We start from the raw sequence: 26,159 nt of genomic DNA on the forward strand, positions 1-26,159 counted from the left end.
AGAACTAATAAACGAATTCAGCAAAGTAGCAGTATCCATAAATCTTTTTTTTCTTTTTTTTATTGTTGGTTGTTCAAAACATTACATAGTTCTTGATATATCATATTTCACATTTTGATTCAAGTGGGTTATGAACTCCCATAGGAAAGGCAGCAGAATACAACAGACATGAGTATATCAATATGTAAATCAATGGAAGTGTAACTGATGTGATTCTGCAAGCTGTATACGGGATAAAATGGGAGTATCCATAAATCTAATGCAATACTATACATCGTGATGAATCCACTGAAAGAAAAAACAGGAAAACGACTCCATTCACAATAGCCTCAGGAAAAAAAAATATTGGGGAATCATTCTAACAAAAGAGGTGAAAGACCTCTACAATGAAAACTACAGAACACTAAAGAAAGAAATTGAAGATGACCTTAGATGATGGAAAGATCTTCCATGCTCTTGAACAGACAGAATTAACATTGTCAAGATGTCCATACTACCAAAAATTTTATAAAAATTTAATGTAATTCCTATTAAAATCCCAATGATGTTCTTCATAGAAATAGAAAAGGAAATCATGAAATTCATTTGGAAAAATAAGAGACCTAGAATACCCAAAGCAATGCTGGTGAGAAAACTGAAGCAGAAGGCATCACAATAGCAGTCCTTAAATTATACTGTAGAGCTATAGTAACAAAAATGGCATGGTATTGACACCAATACAATCAATCAACAAATATCTGAAAAAAATATTCAACATCTCTAGCAATTATAGAAATTCAGACCAAAACTATTCTAAGATTTCATCTAACTCCAATCAGAATGGCAGCTATTAAGAATACAAACAACAATAAGTGAGGTGAGGATGTGGAGGAAAAGGCACACTCATACATTATTGGTGGGACTGCAAATTGGTGCAGCCAATCTGGAAGCAGTATGGAGCTTCCTTGGAAAACTAGGAACGGAACCACCATTTGACCCAGCTATCCCACTCCTTGGTTTATACCCAAAGAACTTAAAAACAGCATATTACAGGGACACAGCCATACTAATGTTTGTAGCAGCATAATTCACAATAGCTAAATTGTGGAACTAACCCAGATCCCCTTCAGTAGATGAATGGATAGGGAAACTTTGGCATATGTACACAATGGAACATTACTCAGCATTAAAAGAGAATAAAATTGTGGCATTTGCAAGTAAATGGATGAAGTTGGAGAATATAATGCTAAGTGAAGTTGAAGCCAATCCCAAAAATCCAAATACCAAATGTTGTCTCTGATATATGGTGACCGACTCATAGTAGGGTAGGGAGAGGGAGCATGGGAGGAATGCAGGAACTTTAGATAGGGTAATGGGGAGGGGAAAAGGAGGGGGCAAGGAGGTAGGAATGATAGTGGAATGAGTTAGACAACATTATCCTAAGACACAAATGGTATGAAAATACTTTGTGTACAGCCAGTGTCTTGAAAAATTGTGCTCTATATGTGTAACATGAAATGAATTGCATTCTGTCACCATGTATAACAAATTAGAATAAATTTAAAAAATCAATAACAAAAGATACCTAAAAATTTTTTCAAGTACTTGGAAATTAACCAATTTCTTGATAACTCATAGGTCAAAGAAGAAATCACAAGAAAAAATAAGAATATTCAGAATTAAATAAAAAATTTTAAAACATTAAAATATACAAACAACAATAAGTATTGACAAGGATGTAGGGGAAAAGGAATACTCATACATTGTTGGTGGGACTGCAAATTGGTACAGCCAATATGGAAAGCAGTATGGAATCCTTGGAACAGTGGGAATGGATTCACCATTTGACCCAGCTATCCCTCTCCTAGGTCTATACACAAAGGACTTAAAAATAGCATACTATAGGGACACAGCCACAACAATGTTTATAGCAGCACAATTCACAATAGCTAATTGTAGAACCAACCTAGATGTCCTTAAGTAGATGAATGGATAAATAAAATGTGGTATATATACACAATGGAATATTATTCAGCATTAAAAGAGAATAAAATCGTGGTATTTGCAGAAAAATGGATGGAGTTGGAGAATATAATGCTAAGTGAAGTTAGCCAATCCCCCAAATATAAATGATGAATGTTTCCTCTGATTTAAAGATGCTAATCCATAAAGGGGTTGGAAGTAGGGGGCATGGGAGAATTAGATGAACTCTAGATAGGTCAAAGGGTAGAAAGGAGAAGGGAGTGGGCATGGGGGTAGGAAAGACAGTGGAATGAGATGGACATCACTATCCTAAGTACATATATGAAGACGAGAATGGTGTGACTCTACTTGTGGACAATCAAATATTTGAAAAATTGTGCTCTATATGTATAATATGAATTGTAATGCATTCTGTCACATATTAAATTAAAATTTAAAAAAATTAAAACCAATGATACAGATTAGAAGACACAGAGACAAACCCACATAAGTACAATTATCTCATATTAGACAATGGCACCAAAAACATATATTGGAGAAAAGATAGCCTCTTCAACAAATGGTGCTGGAAAAAGTGCAAATCTATATGTAACCGAATGAAATATAATCCCTATCTCTCACCCAGCCCAAAACTCAACTCAAAATGGATCAAGGACTTGGACACTAGAACAGAGACCCTGCATCAAACAGAAGAAAAAGTAGGGCCAAATCTCTATCATGTTGGCTTACAAACTGACTTCCTTAACAAGACTCCTGAAGTGTAAGAAATAAAATTAAGAGTAAAATGGGATGGAATCAAATTAAAAAGCTTTTTTTCTTTTTTTAATATTTTAGTTGGACACATACCTTTATTTATTTTTATGTGGTGCTAAAGATTGAACGCAGCCCCTCTAACATGCTAGGCGAGCACTCTACCGCTGAACCACAACCCCAGCCCAAACTAAAAAGCTTTTTCACAGCAAACAATCAAGAACACAATGAGATCCTACAGAATGGGAGAAAATCTTTACCACCTGTACTTCAGATAGAGCATTAATCACCAAGATATACAAAGAACTCAAAAAACTTCACACACACACACACACACACACACACACACACACACACACACCAATAAATGGGCAAAGAAACTGAACATTTTTTAAATATATTGGTCAACCGATATATTAAAAAAATGTTCAACATCTCTAGCAATTAGAGAAATGCAAATTAAAACTACACTGAGATTTCATCTCACTCCAGTCAGAATGGCAATTATCAAGAATACAAGCAACAATAAATGTTTGTGAGGATGTTGGGGAAAAGATACACACATAGATTGTTGGTGGGACTGCAAATTGGTGCAACCACTCTGGAAAGCAATATGGAGATTCTTTAGAAAAATTAGGAATGGAATGACCATTGACCCAGTTATACCATTTCTTAGTTTATACCCAAAGGACTTAAAATCAGCATACTACAGTGACACAGCCACATCAATGTTTATAGCAGCTCAAGCCACAACAGCTAACCTCGAGATGCCCTTCAACAGATGAATGGATAAAGAAAATGTGGTATATATACACCATGGATATTACTCGGCCTTAAATAAGAATGAAATGAAGGCATTTGTTGATAAATGGATGGAGAATATCATGCTAAGCAAAATAAGCCAATCCCAAAGAACCAAAGGCCAAATGTTTTATCTGATATGCGGATTGTAACTCTCAATAAGTGTGGGGAGGGCTAGGAAAAAACAGAGGTACTTTGCATTACACAAAGAGAAGTGAAAGGAGGCAAAGGCATATGGAGGTAGAAAGGACAGTAGAATGAATTGGAAATTATTACCCTATGTGCATATATGATTAAACAACCATTGTAACTCCATATCATGTACCACCAGAAGAATGAGCAGTTATACTATGTATGAAGTGTCAAAATGCATTCTACTGTCATGTGAAACTAATTAGAACAAAATTTTTAAAAGAAAATAAATGATGAAATACATACTGGAGAGTTAAAAAAAATGAACCTTACAAAAAAAAAAGAGACAGATATTCCCAAGTTCAGATACATATTACTTTTAAGAAACACACAAAATATTATCACAGAGGGGACTGAAAATAAATCTAAGAGCTGGGTTTGGGGGTGCACCTTTGTAATCTCAGCTACTTAGGAGTCTAAGGCAGGAGCATTGCTTGAGCCCAGGAATTGAAGGCCAATCTGGGCAACCTGTAGCTAGACCCTGCCTCAAAATGAAATAAAGCAGTAGGGATGTAGCTCAGGGGTAAAGCACATGCTTAACATGTGCAAGGCCCTGGTTCAATCTCTAGCACCACAAAAAGAAAGAAATGAATAATGGATGGATGGAAGGAAGAAGAAAAGAAAGGAAAAGTAATATTAGGCAAATATCAACCAAAGTAAAACTTGACTGATAATATTAATATTAGATGAAAACACAGCTAGGAGGCCAAAAGTATTACCAGGGATAAAAATGGCTTACTACATGATGATAAAAGGAATAGCTCACCAGGAATATAGCTCCAAGATCTGTAGGCACCACATAATACGGCCTTACAACAGATAAAGTAAAAATTGACAGAATTAGAAGGTGAGGGGCTGAGGTTGTGGCTAAGGGGTAGAGTGCTCGCCTAGCACACCCGAGGCCCTGGGTTCAATCCTCAGCACCACATATAAATAAATAAAATAAAGGTATTATGTCCATGTACAACCAAAAAATAAATTTAAAGAAAAAGTGAAATTGTCCAGAGTTTATATATACCTCTAAAACAAATTAAGCAGGCTCAAAATGAGACACAACGATTTTTCTGTCACAATAACTTGAGCTAATGGATATATAGAATATTGTTTAAAATAGTTAAGGAAAATATCTTTCAATTTATACATTAGATATTTATTAAAACAAAAATGTCCACCTACCAGACTAAAATGCATATCTCAACCATTTTCAAAGAATCAATATTTTATATGGAATACAATATGGCCAAGAAACTTCTAGTATACCTAAACTTCCAGTAGATAACAACCACAAATGAACAGAATACAAAAGTTCAAAGAGCTGAGGGCATTGGAAAGTGGGCAAATACAGGAAGGTTCTGGGGGGAGTCAACACTTGGAAGAAAGGATCAGCACAAGAGAGTAGGGGAAGTCAGTGCCATACTGGGGAGGCCAACATGCCAATAGAAAGTCTGCAGTTGTTGTGACCTGAAGGACCAAAGTGCAGGGATCAGGGCAACAAAGTGACTAAAAACTACAGAGGGGGGGGGGCATGGTAAAAAGGAGAGAGATAATAAGGGCGGGCCAAAAATACACATATAAATTTTACCTAAATCTCTGACTAATCCTGGACTATAGCTAAGGATAAAAGAACTGAACTGAAAATTTGAGCCACCAAATAAGATAGAAATTTTATAGTTTGAGCCCAACAAAATTAAGATGCCCTTCAGAGGAAAAATATCCAGCACCTCCATGACATCTTAATGTAATAACCAGAATTCAAAATTACTTGACATGTGAAAAACTAGGAAAATAACCCACTGTCAAAAGAAAAGACAATCTATGGAGACCAAACCCACAAATGACCGAAACCTAGGGTAGCACACAAGAATTTTATGACAACTCCTATGATTATGCTCACAGACTTAAAGGAAAATGTGCTCGACATGAATGAAAAGGCAGGGAATCTCAGCAGAGATACTAAGACTATAAAAAGGACCAAATGGAAATATAGGGACCACATTCTCTAATCACTATACATAGAATTATAAATCATTTTTTAAAGATGGCAAAAGCCCGTTTGATGATAAAATTATAAATATTTGAATAATTTATAACCTAATAAAAGGTAACAAAGCAATGAATACTTTATGCCACACATTGTTGTGCCCACATATTAACTTACGTAACATCTAAACAGTTGTTTAAAGCGCATACCCTTTTTATCATCCCTTTATAAACAACAGAATTGAGGTAAAAGGGTTAAATTACCCAAGATCAAGCTAACAGGTGATAAAGTCAGTAATTCAAACCCAGCAAGCCTATCTCTAAACTCTGCACTACTATATTGTACTGCCTCTCTAGAAAATTGAAAAAAAGAGATCATGGAAATTGAAGAATATTTAGAACTGGATCCTGGAACTATTATTACACATGAAAATTTGTATGCAGCTAAATGGGTGTTTATAGGGAAATGCATAGGCTTAAATATATAAATTCATAATGAAGAAAGTAGAATTTAGTGAACTAGGTATTATACTCAAGAAGTTAGGGGAAAAGCAAAAAACTAGAGAGAACATAAAAAATAGTAAGATCAAATAAAAATGAATAAAGCCAGGGTACGGTGGCCTGTGCCTACACTTCCAGCTACTCAGGAGCCATATGCAGGAAGAAAACTGGGGCCCAGGAATTCAAGACTAGATTGGGCAACATAGCCATATGCTGTCTAAGAAATTAAATGACAAAAAAAGACAATAAAATGACAGAAATAATAGAAATTAAAGAAATGGAAAAGAAAAAGCAATAGAGAAAAAAATAAAACCAAAGCTAGTTCTTTAAAAAGATTAATAGGGAAACCTCTACAATTAAAATGAATAAGCTAGGTCATGAACAAAGCTGGGGAACATGATGTGAGTGACAAGGGTAAGTTGCACAAAGTGAAATCATTTATACAAAATTTAAAACATACAAAACAATATAATATACAGTTTACAATTCTGTCAAAGTATAAGACACATGGACCAGAAGGACTCAGGACAACTTCAGTGTGTGGTTCCATCTGGGGAATAAGCCAGAGAGATGATAAAGCACTGGGTGGTTGGAGAGTAAAATCCACAGTGTTAAATTGTTCGATTCTCTCCAAAAAAAAAAAAAAGTGGGGGGTCCTGAGCAACTATGACCAGATGTTAACAAGGCTTAAATCTGAATGCTGGGTATACGAGTTTTAGGGTTTTGTTTTGTGCATATTTGCCTTGCCTGTTATTCCATAACTAAAGAAAACTTACATATTATTTTTCAGTTGATCTCCCTCATTTAACTACAAGTGCCCTAAAGACAGGGACAATATGGTGCTACTTGCACCACAGCGTGTCCAGCGTCCAGAGAGCCAGTGAGAGAGAAAGGGTAAGTGTCTAACCTGCAAAGGTAACCTCCAGTCTAGAAATAATGACTCCTGGATTTCAATGAGAATTCACTCTTGAGGCAAGATTGACAGATTCAAGGTTGCTCATGAGAACCTTTAGCTCCCAGCTCATTGCTCTGCAGCTCTCCTCAATCGAGAACCCACTTAATCTAGAACCAGAGCATCCAAATGATACCCTTGATAATAAAGAACAGGCATGGAAACAATAACTATAAAAACTGCAACAACTACTAATACCTATTAGCTGTTGAGTGGCAAGTATACACTATCTCATTTAATTCAGAACCCTAGGAGGTAGGTGATACTGTTTTGTTGCAAGTTAGAATACCTCTACCTTGCCTGAGGTAGTCCAGCTCCTCTGATATTTATCAAAAGTCAACCAGCCAACCATGATACCTACTCTTAGAGATGGGCCACTTCTAATTTCCTCCAGATGTTACCTTCTAGACATTTGTGAGAGTGCTCTTGAATGTGCTCCCCCAGTTGGCTGGACATGGCACCACCTCACTTGCCGTGTTCCTCAGCAGTGACCTGAGAAGCAGACTGAGTCAGGCTTCATCAACTCATTGTCACAAATGAGGAATAGAAGTTGTTATGGTTATGGCTATGTTATGTTATGTCGCATCCTTTCCCCAAATCCACAAGTCCTACCCCTCAGTGCCTCAGAATGCAACTATTTGCAGATAGGGTTTTTATAGAGGTAACTCAGTTACAAAAAGGTCACAAGGGTGGGCCCTAATCCAATATGACTGGTGTCCTCATAAGAGGAAACTGGGCTTAGAGACAGCCACATGGAGGGAAGACCACTTGAAGACACAGGGAGAAGACAGCCATCTACAAGCCAGACATTGAACAGAGTCTCTCACATCACCTCTGAAGGAACCAAACCTGCTGACAGCTTGACCCAGACTTCCAGCCTCCAGAACTGTGAAGAAATACATTTCTGTTGTTTAACACAACCAGCCTTGTGGCATTTTGTCATAGAAATCCTAGCAGACTGATAGAGTGGCACAGAGATGTTAAGGGACTCTTCTGGGGCACACTGAAAGGAGATGAAATCAAGCTTTCTACATGAGTCCACTTTCTCTTACTTGTGGAATAAAAATTCTTCAAATACTGTTCTCTACTTTTAGAATATAAAAATATTGTGCAAAATCTATGGAAATAAATATGTAAATATTGACTTGGAGAAAATGTAGCAATTTAATCCTATTTCTTTTAGCTTCTGCTTGCAGTGGAGATGTAGAAGGACACAAATGACCATTACTATCGACAAAGAACACTAGACAAAGCCAGAAAAAAAATTTATATATATATATACATTATATATTTAAATATATTTTTTCTATATGTAACATTTTCACACATAAATTTTGTCTTTTTTTTTTAACACCCACTGGAGAGCTAAGGTCTCTAAGATATTGAAAGGACCCTAACTGCAGAGGAATTGAGCCCTTCCTAAGTGAACAAAAACCAGCAGCCACAGTCACCTGTATGCGCAAGTAGATGAGGAGCTAACCAGTATTCGTTCCTTATTGTGGAAACAGGAAGGAAGCGGCCATATTTTCAACCACACGGGCTGGAATGATGGATTAGAGCTGGATTGGAGTAGGTGTGGTAACCCGACTCCAGACTTTTGCCAAGTGTGTGGTGGCCTGCAGAAGTCAGGACAGGGATGGAAGACTCAGTAATACTCCACAGTCATAGGGGACTGGGACTGATGGTCTTTAGGAAGGAGAGATTTGATCCTGCCTCAAGACATTTGAATGCAGTGGTGAACTAAAAGTAATCCAAGCCAGCCCATCTCCAATCCCAATAGAACGGAAGAGCTAACCTCCTCATCCTAGCTGCCTTTTTGTCACCTCAAGAGGGGTGAATTAAGGACAAAGCTGTCATGCAGAGAAAGGCCTGTAGAGAGGCCGAACTTGGTCAAGCCTCACCTGAAGTCCAGCCTCCTGCTTCACTAATCAGTTCCATAAACCCATGTCAATGATGTCTCTGGTGTTTAGGTTTGACTTCTGTCCTTTCCAATCAAAAGAAACTTAATTGAAACAAAGCACAAGTCCTGACCAATTGTGTATTAAATGTATACACGCGTGATTACACATGCAACTTCTTACATCAATTAGCAATACACAATTTCTGAAGTGCCATGGTATCCTCCAAAGACTCATTGAAATGATCTTCATAATTCTTTAAATGAAACAGAAAAAAACTAGAAAATAACTAATAATCTTTAAAAACAATCATAGTAGCACTTCAACCATAAAGAAGACATTAGTGCCTCACAGGCCCCCCTCTTTCAGGCATATTCATGTGCTAATGAGCTCACCACCACTCAAAGTGCTGCAGGATTCTGATTTCTGAAAATGTCTCATGGCAAATTAGTCTTCTATTTTACCCTGCACCTCTGTCATTCACGTGTGACACCCACCATGGTAAAGATGACAGACATTCAAATTGGCATCTAAATCCATGAAAAACAGCGGCAGGAAGAGTCTAAGTTGCATCTGAAAGGGGGAAATTTAAGCATAGAAGAAAGATGAAAAGTTTTAGAGTCAGAATAACCACTTGAAAATCAAGGAACATTTCACAATATTCAAAGTACCATTTCAGTTGTTGAGAATTGCCAAAAAACTTTCAAAAACTCAAGCTCTCACCAAAAGGAAAAAAGTGGGGGGTAGTTTGCAGACTCCATATTCTCTTACCAAGTTCTAATCTGGAGTTTTATTTTATGAATCAGTTTATAAGGTCCTAAAAATAAGGAGCTAAAAGGAAACAGGGTCAGCCTGTCCCCTCATAAGGAGCCCTCAAAATCTTCTGGAAATGCAACCTCAGTGGCCTACAAGGGGAGGAAGGGTCCTGCCAGGTCCTCATGTTTTAGCCCTTCTAGCCCCCAGCCCTGCTCAGACATAAGACGCTGGACAACATGGCGTCTTACACAGGTTCAACTTTAAGGTAGATTAGTGCTTTATGGAAGAAGAAGAAGAAGAAGAAGAGTTCTCAACTCCCCACCCGCATGAGCCAGCAAGGCTACTCGGAGGCTCTGTCCAAGGTTAGGGCAACGTAAAAATCAATGACAGGACAAAATGAAACCAACAGCCACCATATTCAGCCAGACAGAACATGTTCCCATGAGAAATCCTGGATTAATCCGATTAATCTTTCTAGGAAACTTCAAGAATGTACTTTGCTGTAAATTAAGTTTCCTGATCTCTAAACTCCCAACCTTTGAAAGCTAATCCAAACTCGATAGGGCATAATTGACTACTTATTAGCTAAGCCTATTAAGAGACCCAGTGTCTTTCTCGACACAGCAACCAAGTTTACTATTCCATGCAAAGCAAAAAGCAGCAGGAGCAAAATGGAGACCTCTTTTTGGTATCTACGTTCCTACCCGGTACGGAGCCTGAGTCTTGCTCCATCTTAATTATACACAGTGCTCCAGCTCTTCAGGACAAGTTGATGCAAGATTTGGGGGAAGAAGAAGGTTGATTTTTTTTTTTTTGAGGCAAATTCAGAAATTTCTCTCTTCACCCTTACATGGCTGCTCTTGTCTTAGTTTCTATCACATCCACCCCATTCAGCTTGTGTTCACTTTATTTCCTCCATTAAAGGATAAACAGTCCATCAAAAAATGTGCCCCGAAGCCAGTCTTAGGTACAAAAATGCAAACACAAGCACCATTTGTCATTTTGTCAGCAACTCTTGGTATCTCTCCCCTAAAAAGGACAGAAGCAGGTCATTAGACAAACATTCCATTATCTCATCCCCAAGCATGCTGCATTTCTGATCAGAGACTGGCAGTTGATGAGCACTGGTTTGAGTGAAGAGGGAGAATAAAATACATTTGCCCTGAGTTTTATTGCGTGGCCCTACTTAAAGAGTCTCACCTGAGAAAATCTACTTCCAATGGCCCACAGGTGCTATTACTCATGTTTAATATTCCTTAGCATGGGGTTTTCAACACCAGCCGAGATACAGCAGAACCACCTGGGAGCTTTTACTTGGCCAGATGCCCAGGCTGTGCCCCACACCAATTAAAAGGGCAATGGGAGGGGACCTGGGCACTGGGGTTTGTCACTCCCCTGGCAATGCCAATGTGCAGACAAGACTGAGAATTGATGCCTCAGTGAAATCCCTCTGCCATTCAACCAGTGTGTTCAGCTCAGCTGCAAAAAGTACACAAAGACTTAGAAAAACAAAAAAAGATCCACAAAACTGACCTAACAGGGTCCGTAAAATAGCACACTGATATCAAGTGCATGACCATAAGACTTAAGAAAAATCCTGCTTCATGTTAAAGGGTGTTTTTTAGTAATTGATAATTTTTTGCTGAGGTCCATTTTCCCCACTTTTATAGGGTGCAGAAAGGAAGAGAGAAAAATATTAAGGTCTAGCGGTGTTCTCTCTCCATGTATGACTCAAAGCTCTCCGGTGGTTTCCGAGTAGACTTTATCCAGCACAGTCATCTCTAATATCTGCCTGCCACATACAGACTAGGCCATGGAGGGTGGTAACCAGACTTCATAATGTTCTACAGGCAGGGACTGAGCTGGGCCACAAGACTTGCTTACAAATTCCAAAGTTACTCTTGAGGAAAGTCACATCATTGATTTATTTCCATGGTCACACAAATACTCAATTGAGACACCCCTCATTTTCATACAAAGATAACATTAAACTACAAAAGCACAACTCCCAAAGGTCTGCTATGGGGCCCCATGATCTCCTGGGAGAAAAAGTCACCCATGAACTGTGGGTAATCCAGCTTCATCAAGGGACATTTGCAGGCCTACTGCTGTGGACACAGCACCATGAGATGTTCTTAAACACCTGACAGAAAACTCAAAGGATGCTCAAAATAGAGGTGCAGAATACAGGAGCTCTGGGTTCTACTTCAAGTTGCATATCACCATCACTTTTAAAAACACTTGATACCCGAGTCATACCTCAGGCCAATTAGATGGGGATATTAGGCAATGAATGGCATTTTTAAAGCACTGGTTCTCATACCTTAGCATGCATCCAAATCCCTGGGAAGGCACAGAAGACTGGTCCACCTCCAGGGTTCCTGATGCTGCAGGTCTGGCTTCAGGCCAGAGAATGTACCTTCCTGGCAACTTCCCAGGTATTACTGATACTGCTGGAACAGGGGCCACAATTTGAGAACCACTGTTCCCCAGGCAACTCTAATTAGTGAACAAGGGATGAGGACCACTTCACTAGAAGAGTAAGTGAGCTCTGGCCAGGGCATCAGGGGGAGGGAAATCAAGCTAGAATTGGAATTCTATCTCTGATACTAACCTGTGGCTTGATAACAAACTTGTAGAGATTTTTCAGACCTCAACTTGGTCCTGACACATAAAACTGAGGCAATGCCTGGACAAGATCATGGATTCCTTGCAGAAATAAAATAATGACCTTTTCAAAGGACTGCACTGCATGAAATACTGACTCTAATACACAAGGAAAAGGAAGTGGCTTCCAGGGCCATTAAATAGTTTTCAACATGCCTAATGACAGTTCAGTCAAACACAGACAGAACATACCACTCTGGTTCCATATTGTGTAGTGACATAATAGCCATCTTAGCCTCCTGTGCAAGTACATTCCGTGATGTTCCCATGAAGAAACTGCCTAATGATGGCTCAGAACATCTCCCTGCCATTAAGTGGCACACGACTGTATAGGTGAAGTTCTTGCTCATATGATGTCAGTACATCTGGTGCCACACTGTGGGAGTCATCTGTGCATGTGCTCTGTCCAGACGGTGCCACACTGTGGGAGTCATCTGTGCATGTGCTCTGTCCAGACATGTCGCCCTAACTCACCTGTTAGAACCTTGCAGAACTGCCCAGGTACCTGGGCCTCCTCGGCAGTTGGGCTGGGTGTCAAGGTCCATTTGCGTCTGATCACATGCTCTCGTCCACTGAAGGGACCACTGGAATTGCTGAGAGGCTGGATTAGCACCTGCTCCTGTCCAAGCTGAATGAGGCCGACCTGCCAGGAAAGGAAAGGAAAACAGGACATTGGTTGTCTCACTCATACATGTCCATGGCCCCAGCGGCTTGAGGGGAACAAAGTCACCTTGCTATGGTTTGGTTTTCCACACCTGGGCTTTTTTTTCTTTGCAAATTGCTTGAATTTATCTGAGCCCAAGAGTGTCTGTCTGACATACACACATCCCACTGAGTGGCTGAGTTTTAAGGACGGGGGGGGGGGGGTTGAAATAGGGGTGGGGGTTCAGATGTGTATAATAATACCCTTTTCTGAGTGCTTTCAGAGAGAAGACAGGTTACTTTCCATTGATTTTTCAAGAACTTCCCTTAAAAAATTATTTTTAAAACTAACCTAAGAGTCCATCTGAGGAGGCAACCCCCAAATTGTTTAGAATGAAAATTATATCCCTAATGGGAAAAATGTAGCTTAATCCTGGGGATAACTTAGAATTAAATACAAAGATAATAAGGTCAGTCTGATTTGTAGTATTAAGTGCTTGGTGATGGGGACTTGTGCATTATTCCTCCAGAACGAGTAATAGTTAAGAGAACTTGGCAGAATACCTAATGGATTAGATTTGCAATTTTAACTTAGAGCGTATCATTGATTTAGACTTGTGATTTTAAAATCTTTTTAGGTTACAAATAGTATTAGAATGTGTAGAAGACCTTAGGCCTTCTCATGTTTATAAGACTAAGTTATTAGGCTTATAAGAATGCCTAAATACTTGTGAAAAGTTTCTTTTTTTAACCAGACATCCAATGAACTTGAAAATAAAAATCAAAATGTTTCTCAAAAGACTTTTTTCAAAATGTTTAAAAATTGTAAGTGACATTTGTAAATGGGGTCAAATGTTTCAAAATCCTCTTTAAAAATAACTGCAAAATCACGCTAAGATTATAAGATTTGTAAATTAAATGGAATCTTGAAAAAAACTAGGATTTTTAATTTGTTGCTTAAATGAAGTGAATTTTAACTCTGGGGCGGGGGAGAGGAATTCAGTGCATAGAACTTTCCCCTCCCTGGGAACCAATGCTGACAGTATTGGTCATTCTTGCCCCAGACACCTGCTGCAAGCTTTCCATCTTGTTCATAAGGGAACTTAGTAACAAGGTGGAATTAACAAGTAAACTTTCCACAAACGCTTGACTAGGCTGGGGAAGGAGCTAGAGTGTACACTAGTATGTGCAATGTCCCCTCTCCTAGGTCATAACTCCAGACTGTCTTAGCTGGCTCAGATTGAGCAGATTGGTATTAAGAGGCCATGGACACCTTTCTTTTCTCTTACACCATTACTTTTCAAAAGCTATAACATACTAAACCAGTGATCCTCAAACCCTAGCATGCACCAAAATCACAAAGAAGTCCAAAGTGGGACTTAACAATGTGCATTTCTAACAAGTCCCCAGATGACACGAACGTGGCTGGACCAGGAACCACACACTTGGAGAAGCACTGTTCTCTGCACAGCATTACAATTCCTCCAGGCTCAACTATGCTATAGATCTCACTCAAGTCAAATGAGATAGACCACCCTCCATTCTAAAAAGATGCACCAGTACCAAGCCCCTTAGGAAGTAAATGAGATCAACTCATAAGATCACCTACAATCTTTAGTCCCCAAGATACAGGGTGAGACCAAACTTACCGCTCTAAGCAGATTTCAAGGTTTCTGTTTCATTAGAACTTTGGCCAAGAACAACTCACAAATTTTACGGCCCAAATAAAACTGTCTCAAAGTGGCACTGTGTAACCTGCAGGAGAGCCCAGCTTCCTTCCCTCTCCTTTGAAGTGAAAACTTGAGTTTGTTCCCTGGGATACTTTGGAGAAGTTGAAGAAATGAAGGCTGAGGAGCTGTGGCAGGATGTACAGGGCTCCCCGCCCCCCGCCCAGCTGTGCCTTAAGAAGCCTTAGAGTGGACACTAGAAAACAACTGGCCAGAACTTCCATGGTTCAGATATAGAGAGGTTATGCATGGGATGGAGCCCCACACAGAATGAGCCCCATGTCTCTGGAGGATGTACTCAACTCCAACAACAGGCTGGACTCTTCTGGAAATACCCTGGCTATGGAAGGTCCAAGGCAGCCACCCTCCTGAGTCCTGAACTTTCAAAGCCAATTTTATCAATCAGTCTAGTGTTTGCATTCACAAGCTCCAGTGCAAACATCAGCTAGCAGTGAGCTAGCTGTTTTGGGGACAGGGAGATCTCTCCTTGGTGAGAAATCCTACATATACATATTCAGAAGCAAAATCTAGCTCCTTGGGGAGGTTTTTCTCTAGAATGTCTTCTGGACAGTCTCACAGATTTCCATTCATTCAGGCAAGAAAATGGCAATACAGGTAAGAAACAGATGAACTGAACAATGATCTGCACTCTATCTCATAGCCCTTTATTCTGTTGGGCCCTAAACCTTGAGCCAGGTTGTGGCCAGGACTAGCGCCTAAGAAAAAGGAGCTGCACAAATCTCTTACCCTGGGGGCTAGCACATGGAAAGGCCCACACTATCCCCTTTTGTTGTGGTTTGGATGTGAGGTGTTCCCCCAAAGGCTCAAGTGAGAGACAATGCAAGAAGGTTTAGAGGAGAAATCATTGGGTTGAGAGAGTCTTAACCTAATCAGTGAATCAATCCCCTGATAGGGATTAACTGAGTGGTTAACTGAAGTGGTAGGGTGTGGCTGGAGGAGGTGGACACCGGGCTATGGCTTTAGGGTATGTATTTGTATCTGGCAAATGGAGTCTCTCGGCTTTCTGATCATGTTGTGAGCTGCTTCCCTCCACCACACTATCCTGACATGATGTTCAGCCTCACTTGAGCTCCGTGGAATGGAGCCAGCCTTCTATGGACTAAGACCTCTAAAACCATGAACCCTCAAATAAACTTCTTCCTCTACAATTGTTCTGATCAAGTCTTGGTCCCAGTGGTGAAAAGACTGACCTTCCTAGGTGTGGCTTGCTGTTGCTAGACTCCCTCCAGTATCTCTAACCCTCACCTCATCCACACATTACCAGTGATAAAAGTTCTGTAGAAAAGTTTGTCCCATAAATATGCACACTTAGTATGGGTCAAAAAAATTTTCCCCAACCCCCTTCCTCTAATCTGCTAGTCTTCCTTCTATTTTTTAAATTTATGCATAATAATTACACATAAAAGTAGAAAATAGAGGGAAGGAGGTGAAGGGGAAAGGAGATGTAATATGGATTAAAATGGAGCAAATTGTTACATGCATTCATGAATAAGTCAAGATGAACCCCACTATTACGTATGACTAGAGTGCTAATGGAAACATTAAAAAACAATTTTAAAACTTTTAAAGTGTCACTGTGTCCCCCTCCAACAATCTTGCCCAAAGTTCTCACCAGCCCTCATCTCTCCTTGATATCCTCTCTTCTCCCAATAAATCCTCCTTCCCTGCAGTCCATTACCCCCACCATGTTATAGGAATACTTTCACAAACTAATAATTTGTTCTTCTGAAATTGGATCAGAATTTCTCCTCCATAGTTTCCCAATGTTCCATATTTTCCAATATCACAATGACTTGAAAAACTAATAGGTTGCCTGCAGTACCCCTTGCTTGGTGGTTTTCATCCCTGGCTGCATATAGGAATTGCCTGGATAGCCCTGAAGACCTCTGATGCCAGGCCAAATGGGGTATAAGACTAGCAGTGATTTTTTTTTTAAGTTCACCAAGAGATTTCAATGTACAGCCAGAGACAAGAACCACTGCCTTAGCTTTTAATAGGGTGCTGGAGACCCTGGCCACCTAGTACCTTGACTTCAATGCCTGGAAGTACCTGAATTTGGAACCTGGGTCTTTCTCCAACTGTGGGGTTCTGCCCAATGCCCTGGCTTCTAGTCAATTGCTGCCCCGTGGCCCCCAGAGCTGAGCAGGGATGCTTAGAATTGTGTTGATCTCACAGTCACCATCTATTCTGAGAAGTAAGACACATGGAAATGCTCCTCCAAGGCCTCCACCGTTCCATGAGGACAGCAAAGAAATAGCATTAATGAGGCTGGGATTGGCTGCATTCGACGCAAACGGCTTCCAATCTTATCTGCACAGACAGAGACCTGGGAAGGAATAAATGTCCATGGCAGACAGAACCAGCAGCCCCGAGGCCATCTGGTTTTAAGGGAAACCATAATCCCTCAGGGAAACAATGCTCTTAGGTATTTTAGGTTTTTGCCAGATTGGATATCCTACATGAAAGAATTGTGGGTCAAATAAAATGTATCAGATATAACCTGATATTGTAACAGGTCTGAACAGTCACATTTCAACTCTCTTTATTCTGAGTCCTTGCTCTGAAGGTTTCTGGACCATCTTAAGAAAGTATTGCTAACCCCACTTCATCCCCCAAGCAGGGCTAGGTTCCACTTCCATGTGCAGAACACTTGAGAGACAGAAGTTTTAATCACCTCCTAATATGAGCACTGCCTCGCCACATAACACAGGAAATACATTTAAGATACTGTAAAGAAAATCTGTCACAAGTGCACCCTGGATGTGAAGGCCACTGCCCCTCTGTGGGAGGGACGAAGCCATAAGATTTGGTTGAAATTGCCTTCCTCTACAATTACTTGAATTCCTCTAGAGGCCCCAGTGAGCCCTTCCAGCTCTTCTTTGGAAGGCTTTAGGTGCTCTTCTAACCACAGTGGGCCTGGGGTCACCTTCTCTATGTCCAGAAGGGTTGGCACAGGTAGAAAGGCCCAGCCAATGGGATGGTGAGTTTGCTCCCTCTGTGGGCAAATCTGCTTCCAAGGAGAAAAAGCAGACTGGTGACTGCAGACCTGCCTCGGACTCTCTGGTGGGCCTCAGCAGGGTCTGTGGGGACTCACATGGTGGCCATGGGAGAAATGTCCCCATCTCCCTACTCACACAGATATGAGGGGCTTCCCAACCTGCTCCTCTCTCAAAGCACCACTTGAAGTTCCCCTCACAGTCTAACTGCTGCCTGTGAAAATGCAAAACACCTAAATGCAGACACGTGTCTTCTAAAACCAGCCTCCCCTTGGGATTAGAGGGGTCACTTGCTGTGATATCTCCTCCTTCCCATCTCTACCTCATCCATCCAAGACCTAATCCTAGTCACCGTGTGTCCCCAAATATACCCTCATCCCATACTGCTATCACCAGGACTCTCCAGATGATTACTGGCAAAGTTCTCTATCTATCCCCTCTGGGCTAGTGGTCCTGAGTGTCATCTCAGGCCAGCAGCAGCAGTATCTGGGAGCTTGTTAGAAAGGCAAGTTCTCAGGCCCTCCCTTGACTTGTGACCATAGTTACAGCTTAGCAATCAGTTTAATAAACCCTACAGGGGAATCCAATACTGGCTCAAAGCTGAGAACCGCTTCTTTAAGATAAATTCTAGATGGCTTAGGTTGGCACCCAGGGCACCACCACATCTAACCTGAACACCTGTCCATTCATCCCCTAAAACCACCACCCAAACCCCTTATTGATGGCCAACTTATGGGTCCTTTATCTCCAGACAGCCTGTATCTCTTGGGCAGCCTTGCCAACACTCCTTCTTTCCAGAATCCTAGGGCTACTTCAGCTTCAGCCTTCCTTCTCTCTGAGCCTCCACCCTACCTGGCCTCAGTGGCCTAACCTTCTCCCAGAGTCTCGGTCAAGCCCCTATAGCTTGTCCACCCTGTATGCTCTACTGTTCTTTTACCGATCAGGCTCTGATGCAACTTCCTTCCATGTGTATCTCGACCATCTTCCCAGACTGGGCTCACATTGTATTTCTCTCTGAGCCTTGCTGGGAGCCTACCAGAGTATTCTGCACACATCAGATGTATGATAACAAACTGTTTATTCAAGCAATAACCTTGAACGGCTGATTTGTAACTGGAAAAGTCTGGAAACGGCCTGTAGGACTAGAGAAGAAACCCATTTTAAAAGCCTTAATGTCACAGATTCTCACTAAATTATTTCACTGACTGAATCTTGTTCTGTTCCATCAATAGCCATGCATGGCTGATGTTATTTATCTCTTGTATGGCTGCAGGTAGGGAGGTTCAAAAGAGTAAAATGACTCACTCAAGGTCACAGCCCTCCACCCCCAGCAGTGCAATTTCATTTCCTAAGCAACAAGAGTGTGACCACGAATCCATGTGCTGAGCACAGAAGCATGCACAACGAAAGGTTAACCAGAAACTGTGTGGTTCCCTCAGACCCAAAGGCTGCAAAAACATCTCCCATCACACACGTCCAAGGTCAGGCAGCTGCAGCATTCCAGTGTTCAAGAAATACACTTCAAGAATGCAATCAGTCTAAAAGGATTTCTTCAGTTCATCACCCTACCTTGTACTTTTCTTTTTTTTTTTTAAATGGTGCCAACTAAATGAAAGTTCAAAGTGGGGAAATCTAATTGAGTGCCCTAAGTCATGTTCATGGGCAGTGGTTCAGAAAGAGGCTGAGGCCTGGCTTCCTAAGAGGTGTTGCCCAGCTCTGAAAAGCTGCAGGTAGATAAAGCACCTGAGCAATGACAATCAGGAAGGGAAGAGTATGGAGGATGAGAGGTCAAAGGGGATAAGAAGCCTCCATGAGGCTGGCCTTGTTATTTTCTGAATGGAGTTCTCTTTAATTCTTTTACACTGCAAACTTCAAACTGTCTTTTGCCTTTCTTCTATTATAAAGCTCTAAATATACACCTTGTGTTTTACAAATGTTTATCCTTTACATGATCAATTCTTCAGCAATATGAACCAATCATTTTGGACAATGTGCTTTCCTCAGACCTAGATCAATAACAATGTGCTATGATGTAGTTTGGTCCATTTGCTTCCATCCAAACGGTCTCCACTTCATAAAACTTTTGCCAAGACTAACTGCTACTCAACTGTACTGGATGGAGTAATGCTATATTATAAAGCTGGGCAATTTTCTCATTCATCAACCAAAGCATTTGATAAAATTCTCAAGAGTGAGGCAGCGGGGGCTGGGGATGTGGCTCAAGGGGTAGCGTGCTCGCCTGGCATGCGTGCGGCCCGGGTTCGATCCTCAGCACCACATACCAACAAAGATGTTGTGTCCGCCGAGAACTAAAATATAAATATTAAAAATTCTCTCTCTCTCTCTCTCTCTCTCTCTCTCTCTCTCTCCCCTATCTCTCTCTTTAAAAAAAAAAAAAAAAAAAAAGAGTGAGGCAGCAATTCCTCTGCCTCCCAGGGGAGGTATAACTGCAGCTGCCCTCTTGAGAATGGGATTCTCAGCCTCTTCTAACCTCACTGACTTCTGACTTGGCTGGCAGAACTCAGCTTCCATCTATCCCAGTCCAAACTATACTCTTTTCCCCATTATCTAAGGTTCCCAAGTGGCCTGGAAGAGCTGTACAAAACTATAAGAACCACTACCAATGACAAGCCACAAAATGGCCCCACACTCTCCAGTTGGGCTGACCCATCAGATTAAGGGTGAGCTGATCACCAAGCCAACCCACTGACCAATCGGCCCCAGAGATTCCAATAAAGTGTTCTGTGGTATGTGACTATGACTCCAGAGGAGGTATGCCCTAGGTAATTTCTACCCCTTTCTCAATCTTTCTGGGGTGACTTATTAATGTTCTATAGCTCCAAAATCCTTGGAGTTATGTCTGGTCCCAACACCTCACACACAGTACACCCTTGCTCAAGAAGAGATGGACAGATTCTGGTGGGTGGCTTCCCAGAGTCTAAGAATACTCTTTGAAGGAAAAGTGGCCACTGCTCAGCAGTCCAAACCCAATGGGGGAGCCTCCAGCCCTTCCTTCCTCTCTGTTCACTTTGCCTAAAACAAGTCCTTATCCACTCATTTCAGACAAGTGGCAAAGGAGTCCTTTCAGAGACCAAGACTCCTCACTCTATGCCTTAAAGGGCTACTCCTCCAGCCTTCTCTACCTACAAAGTTAAACTGGATTCCAATTCTTCTGGCCTTTCACGATCTGGTGCTTTTGTCAGAGGGTAGCTAATTCAAACTTTATGTAAATTTATTTGGAGTACAGATACCTTCCTCACATACCTTGTTCATTGCTTTGACATTATACAGTTATAGGAAATCTTCCAAAAGTTTACGCTATGTCTGAAAACTCCTTCAAATATAAATAAAATAAAGAAGCATAAACAGAAAACAATTAATCCTTGAGCCTGGGGTCTTTGAAGTCCCAAAAAGTGCAGCTGGGAGAGCCTTCAAGATAAGACAGAGTGGAAACACCATAGGCCCATGCCTCTGAATACCATTAAAAGAGAGGGCAGGACTGAACGCATGATTTATTCCTCATAAACAAGTAATGATATATACTAATAATGAGTCATTAAATAGATACCCAACATCTCTGGGCACAAACAGCAAGGATTTCATGCAAATCAGAGCAGAACCTGTGTTCCTCCAGCCCCTGCAATGGACACTACCATTTAAAGACATTAAATACAGAACTTACAAGCAATTAAAATGATACTCAACATCCAGAATACAGTTTTGGAGAGCACAGTCACATCTATCTTTTATATACCATTCACAGCTGTTTTCACACTACAAGGGGAGTGTTGAGAAGTTGTGACAGAGGCTATACGGCCTGCAAAGTCAAAAATATTCTCTCTCTGATCCTTTACAGAAAAAAAAATTGCCAACTCCTAAATCTATACAATTCTTTAGATACAGGGAGGTGCCCCATCCACAGCCACCAAAAATAATCTACTTGATAGCCTGCCCTTTTCATACCTTGTAGCTCAGCCTCCTCAGACAGACAGACAGACAGACAAAGACACACTTACCACACAAAACTCCATGACACTGGTTTCTAACAGGTCAAGAGGGACTGACACGTTACCACCCTAAGAACCACAACCACAGATGGAGAGAGGCACAGACTTGGTGAGTCTATGCTCTGTTGCTTTCTTTTCTTTGCCCTCCAGGACCACTTTGCCACCAAAAGGGCCATTCCAAGTCACCCTACTGTCTCTTTCCTCCTGCCTTCGGCACTTTGACTACTTGGAAAGAAGTGCCCAATGTCCAGCTCACATGGAAGGATGGGATGAACAAGGCAGACTAAACAACAGCAGTGTCTGCTCAAGCTGGAACTTAAAATCTAAAAAATCTAAGGGGTCCACCCGCAACTGGCACAGGGTGAACTCAGCTTCTTGGCTGGGTTCCCTTATGTAAAGCACAGCGCCCTCACATGGTGTCAAAGGGAAGGGCAGTCTTCCTGAAAGGGCTCAGATGCCATCTGTGAGGAGGCTCAGCATTCATTCTGCAAGGACTCTAAATCAATGTTATCCAGATTTTCAGCCTCAGCTCCTTCACAGATAGCTCCTCGTTGGAAACTTTACACCAAGAAGTATAAACTCTGACCTCTACAGAAACTCACTAAACCGCAGCAAATGGGATTCAGATGTTTCCATGTACAGTACAGTGATGTGACCTAGACTTGAAACACTTTGGCAAAAACAGGAAAAATGATGTGGGCCTTTGAGTCCCTCCCAGAACATGATACAGCCTTGACCCGAGCCCTATGGTGATCTGAGCCTTTCTCACTCCTAGTTAAGCCTCCTCGCCCACAGCCCACATTCTCTGACCCTGTTCCACATTAACTACCAAGCCCCCTTCACTCTATATCCTTTTCCTTGTTTTACCAAAGCAGCCCATTTCTCCCAGTCAAGCAAAAATGGATCACACCTTAAAATCAGAATTCAGAAAATGTCTGAAAGAAGAACTAGGCTGATCCCAGCAATTACATGCTCCAAAAGTGCTGAGAATAAAGCAGAAGCCTCACATAAAAACTTGGACCCCCAGGCTTTCTGGCTTTACTGCAGATTCCTGATGTCTTGCTACAGACTACATGGGAAGGGCCAGAGAATTTCAGATGGTGGTATAAGATAAAAGGAGATGGGGGAGCAGTGTCTTGTGGGCCTGGTAAGGACAGACACAAAATAATATCAGAAATTACCTCCCCAGAGGATAGTTGTGACAAAAGACAGAGAAACAACCCATGGACTTCATTCTCTGAGTTGATACCAAGCTTTGTAGGGGGCAGCCCATCTGCCAACCATGTGCACTCCTTGGGAGCATCACTGAGAAGCTGAGAAGTGTTTGGCTGGGCACCAGTGTAGTCAAATGATTAAGTATGAGCACAGGCAGAGCAAAAGTACACAAGAATTCTCCCAGTCCACTGAGTACTTGTCACAGGTGCCTCAAATAAATATAACAGGGCAGGATATTAGGGGAAGGAGGACTTTGAGGAGCAGAGACATGTTCTTAGAATCAATATAAGAACACAGTGATCCTTGCTGGAGCAGGATGCCAGATAAATGCCTGTTAATGGTACAGAAAACAAGGATACTGATAATTCTTCCTCTCCTGGTTCTGACCTTTCAACAAGAGTGGGGTTAACCATGATTGCCTGGGATCCCCTCCAAACTTCCTTTTCCTAGTATTAAAGGAAATCCAAAAGGACTATCTACTCCCCTACACACCAACCCAGAATAAATGGGATACAGACATAAAAGTGTTCTCGTGATAGGCATACATACACACCTGTGAAAATGCAGTGTTCTCTACACCTGAGCAAAATGTGCCTCACAGTCAGGGGTCTGACAGTTTCATGTGCACTTTCCTGGGGGATCCGCAGCTCATTCCTATGCGACCCCACCTCCGCCATATTCTGATAATTGAATTCTTCCCCTCCCATCCCCTTCCCTTACAAATCATCAGGAAGGTCTGGAGGGATGTGGGGTAGGGTGGGAAAGGAAATAGAAGGTTCTCTCCAGTTCCTCTTTAGGCTGGATTTTCCCACCAAGGAGTCCCACCCCAGCCCTCCTCGAAGACCACCCGGGCGTCGCAACAAACCGGCCAGGCAGACCCGGAGGGGACGCGGGCAGTACCAGGCCGCCGGCGGCGCCACAAGCGCTGAGCGAGACCAGGGAGCCTGGGTGGCCGAGTACGCGGCCAGAGTAGAAGCACAGTTCCGCTGGGCGTCCGCTGTGCCGGTCTGCACCCGCCTCCTCCACCTCGAAGCCGCTGGACAGAAAGCGCAGGTCGCGACGCAACTGCAGGTACAGGTCGCGCCCGAAGGCCGGCAGGTGCAGCAACAGGGCGCGTTCTCCTGGCCGGGCGCGCGGGGCGGCTGGGGGTGCGCGGGGACGCCGCCGCCGTCGGGGCCCCGGAGCTCCTGGCAGTGGCGGCAGGTGCACGTCGCTGGGGCGCACCCGCCACGGGAGCACCACCTCCACGTCGGCCGCCGCGTCGCCTACAGCTGCCGGGAAAGAAAAGACGCGTCAGCGCGGTGGGGCCAGCCTGGCCGCCAGCCCTCCAGCCTGCCGGCCGCCGCGCGCCGGGTCCAGCTCGGGGCTCGCCGCGCCAGCTAGGGCGCAGCACCGCCGGGATCCGGCACTTCCTTCCCTCAGCTCGTCCTGGCACCTCCTAGCCGGCCAGCCCCCCGTCCGGCCCCCGCCAGCCGAGGAAGGTCTCCGGCGCGGACGCCCAGCACCTCCGGAGACGGCGCCGCGGTATGGGCGTGCAGAGAACCGGCGCCGGTGAGCCCTGCCAGGAGCCGCCAGGAGCTGCCCGAAGCCCGGTCCTCCGCGGCGGCCCGGGATTCTGTCAGCGGTCCACCCGCTGCACTCGGGACGCGCGGATGCCTCCGAAGGGCAGAGGGAAGGTGGTGGAGAGGAGGGGAGATGAAAGGGGGCGCTACCTGTGCCCGGATCCAGACCCCAAAACAGCAGCAGCAGCAAGGGTAGGACCAGGGGAGGCAGCAGGGCGCCGTCACACATGGTACTTGGGACGAGCAGCCCCCGGGACCGTGGCGGCAGAGCAGGAGCGCGCGAGGCAGCGGCGCCAGTCGGAGTGAAGCCCTGCAGCCTTTGGAAAAAGTAATTAGCGCTGCGGACAAACCCAACGTGGTAAATCCAAAGCCCCGCCTTTCCCTCAAAAAGCAGGAGGTGATTGGCCATTTACTTCACTCTGCCCCGCCTTCTCTCCCCCTATTGGTTAGAATGGGTCGAAACCAAAGTGCGTAGTTAGGTTGTAAGCACTTCTTACACGTGGTTTCTGGGCAATAGCCCGGACGCGACACCAGGTGGCAGGCACGAGCCAACCGGGACGGTGTGATCCTACAGGAGCTGGGAGAATACTGGCCTAGTCTTCAGAATTTGTCCTCATTTTGCAACTGTCTGAGCCTGCTCCTCAGCTTCCCAGGAAGATTTGCCAGAAATCGTCCCCGCCAACCGGTTCCATCTACAAAAACATACTCTCTCTGCATCTAAAATAAAACAAATTTTGATTGTTTGCTACTGGAAAGGCTCCCAGACACACCTGAGTTCGCACCTGATAGCAGTATCCTTGGTGTTTATCCAAACCTTTCACACCTCCTGCAGTCTTTATCTTCACAGAAGCCAGGGCACACCCACTCTCAGAATGGGAAACTAAGGAATAGAGTACTTAAGGAGCTCCACTTAAGTTTCAGGGAGTTTCTGTTAGGACAAAGGCTAGAATTCCTGATCTGACTTCCTGCCAGGTGTTGTTCATTGTTAGCAGCCAGAACCCTTCAAAAGAAGCAGGACAACGTATTAGCCAAGTTTTACAGGTTAGGAAACTGAAGAACAAAGTAGCAAAGACTAGACTTGAACCCAAGTCTTTCAGCAACAGAAGAATTATGTTCCCATCAGAATATAACAGGTCTGCAGGTGATTGCTTGAGCATCTTGAAGAATGTCTCATAGATAAAGCAAAGCATGATTAATGGAAAGAAATTATACCAGTCAAGGTTTCCCTTCCTTTTCCTGTTCTATTCTTTCCTGTTTTCTCAAAAAACAAAGGTGACAGTCCCTACCAAACTCTGCTTAAGGTCTCAGAGTCTACATTTCATCACCATGTTATATATCATCAGAAAGCATCAGAAAGTGAGGTGAACACTGTCCAGCTTCCCAGGTTTAATGAATTCCAAGAGTGAACTGTGGCCCTCCACAGAGGCTTTTCACAGAGGTGTTGGAGGTCTACCCACTGTTCCAGTGACGGCCACCTCTGCTTGGCAGCTGCAGTTCCTTGGAACATGGGCCCAGGTCCTACTATGGGCC

At 42.8% G+C, this 26,159-nt stretch overlaps 1 protein-coding gene across 2 annotated transcripts in view; it reads right to left on the reverse strand.

Moving 5' to 3' along the window:
- The window catches only part of Adamts17 (ADAM metallopeptidase with thrombospondin type 1 motif 17), a 349,540-nt gene extending 324,682 nt beyond the window's left edge, over positions 1-24,858 (reverse strand). For both annotated transcript variants that reach the window (XM_026394730.2, XM_026394729.2), the window contains exons 1-3: positions 24,780-24,858; positions 23,968-24,338; positions 12,934-13,102 (exon numbers count right to left, since the gene is read on the reverse strand). In XM_026394730.2, the coding sequence (XP_026250515.1) occupies positions 12,934-13,102; positions 23,968-24,338; positions 24,780-24,858 (619 nt within the window). The remainder of the gene's footprint in view (positions 1-12,933; positions 13,103-23,967; positions 24,339-24,779) is intronic.
- Between the last annotated feature and the right edge of the window lie 1,301 nt (positions 24,859-26,159).

Source organism: Urocitellus parryii, chromosome 6, assembly GCF_045843805.1.
Source record: "Urocitellus parryii isolate mUroPar1 chromosome 6, mUroPar1.hap1, whole genome shotgun sequence".
Lineage (NCBI taxonomy): Eukaryota > Metazoa > Chordata > Mammalia > Rodentia > Sciuridae > Urocitellus > Urocitellus parryii.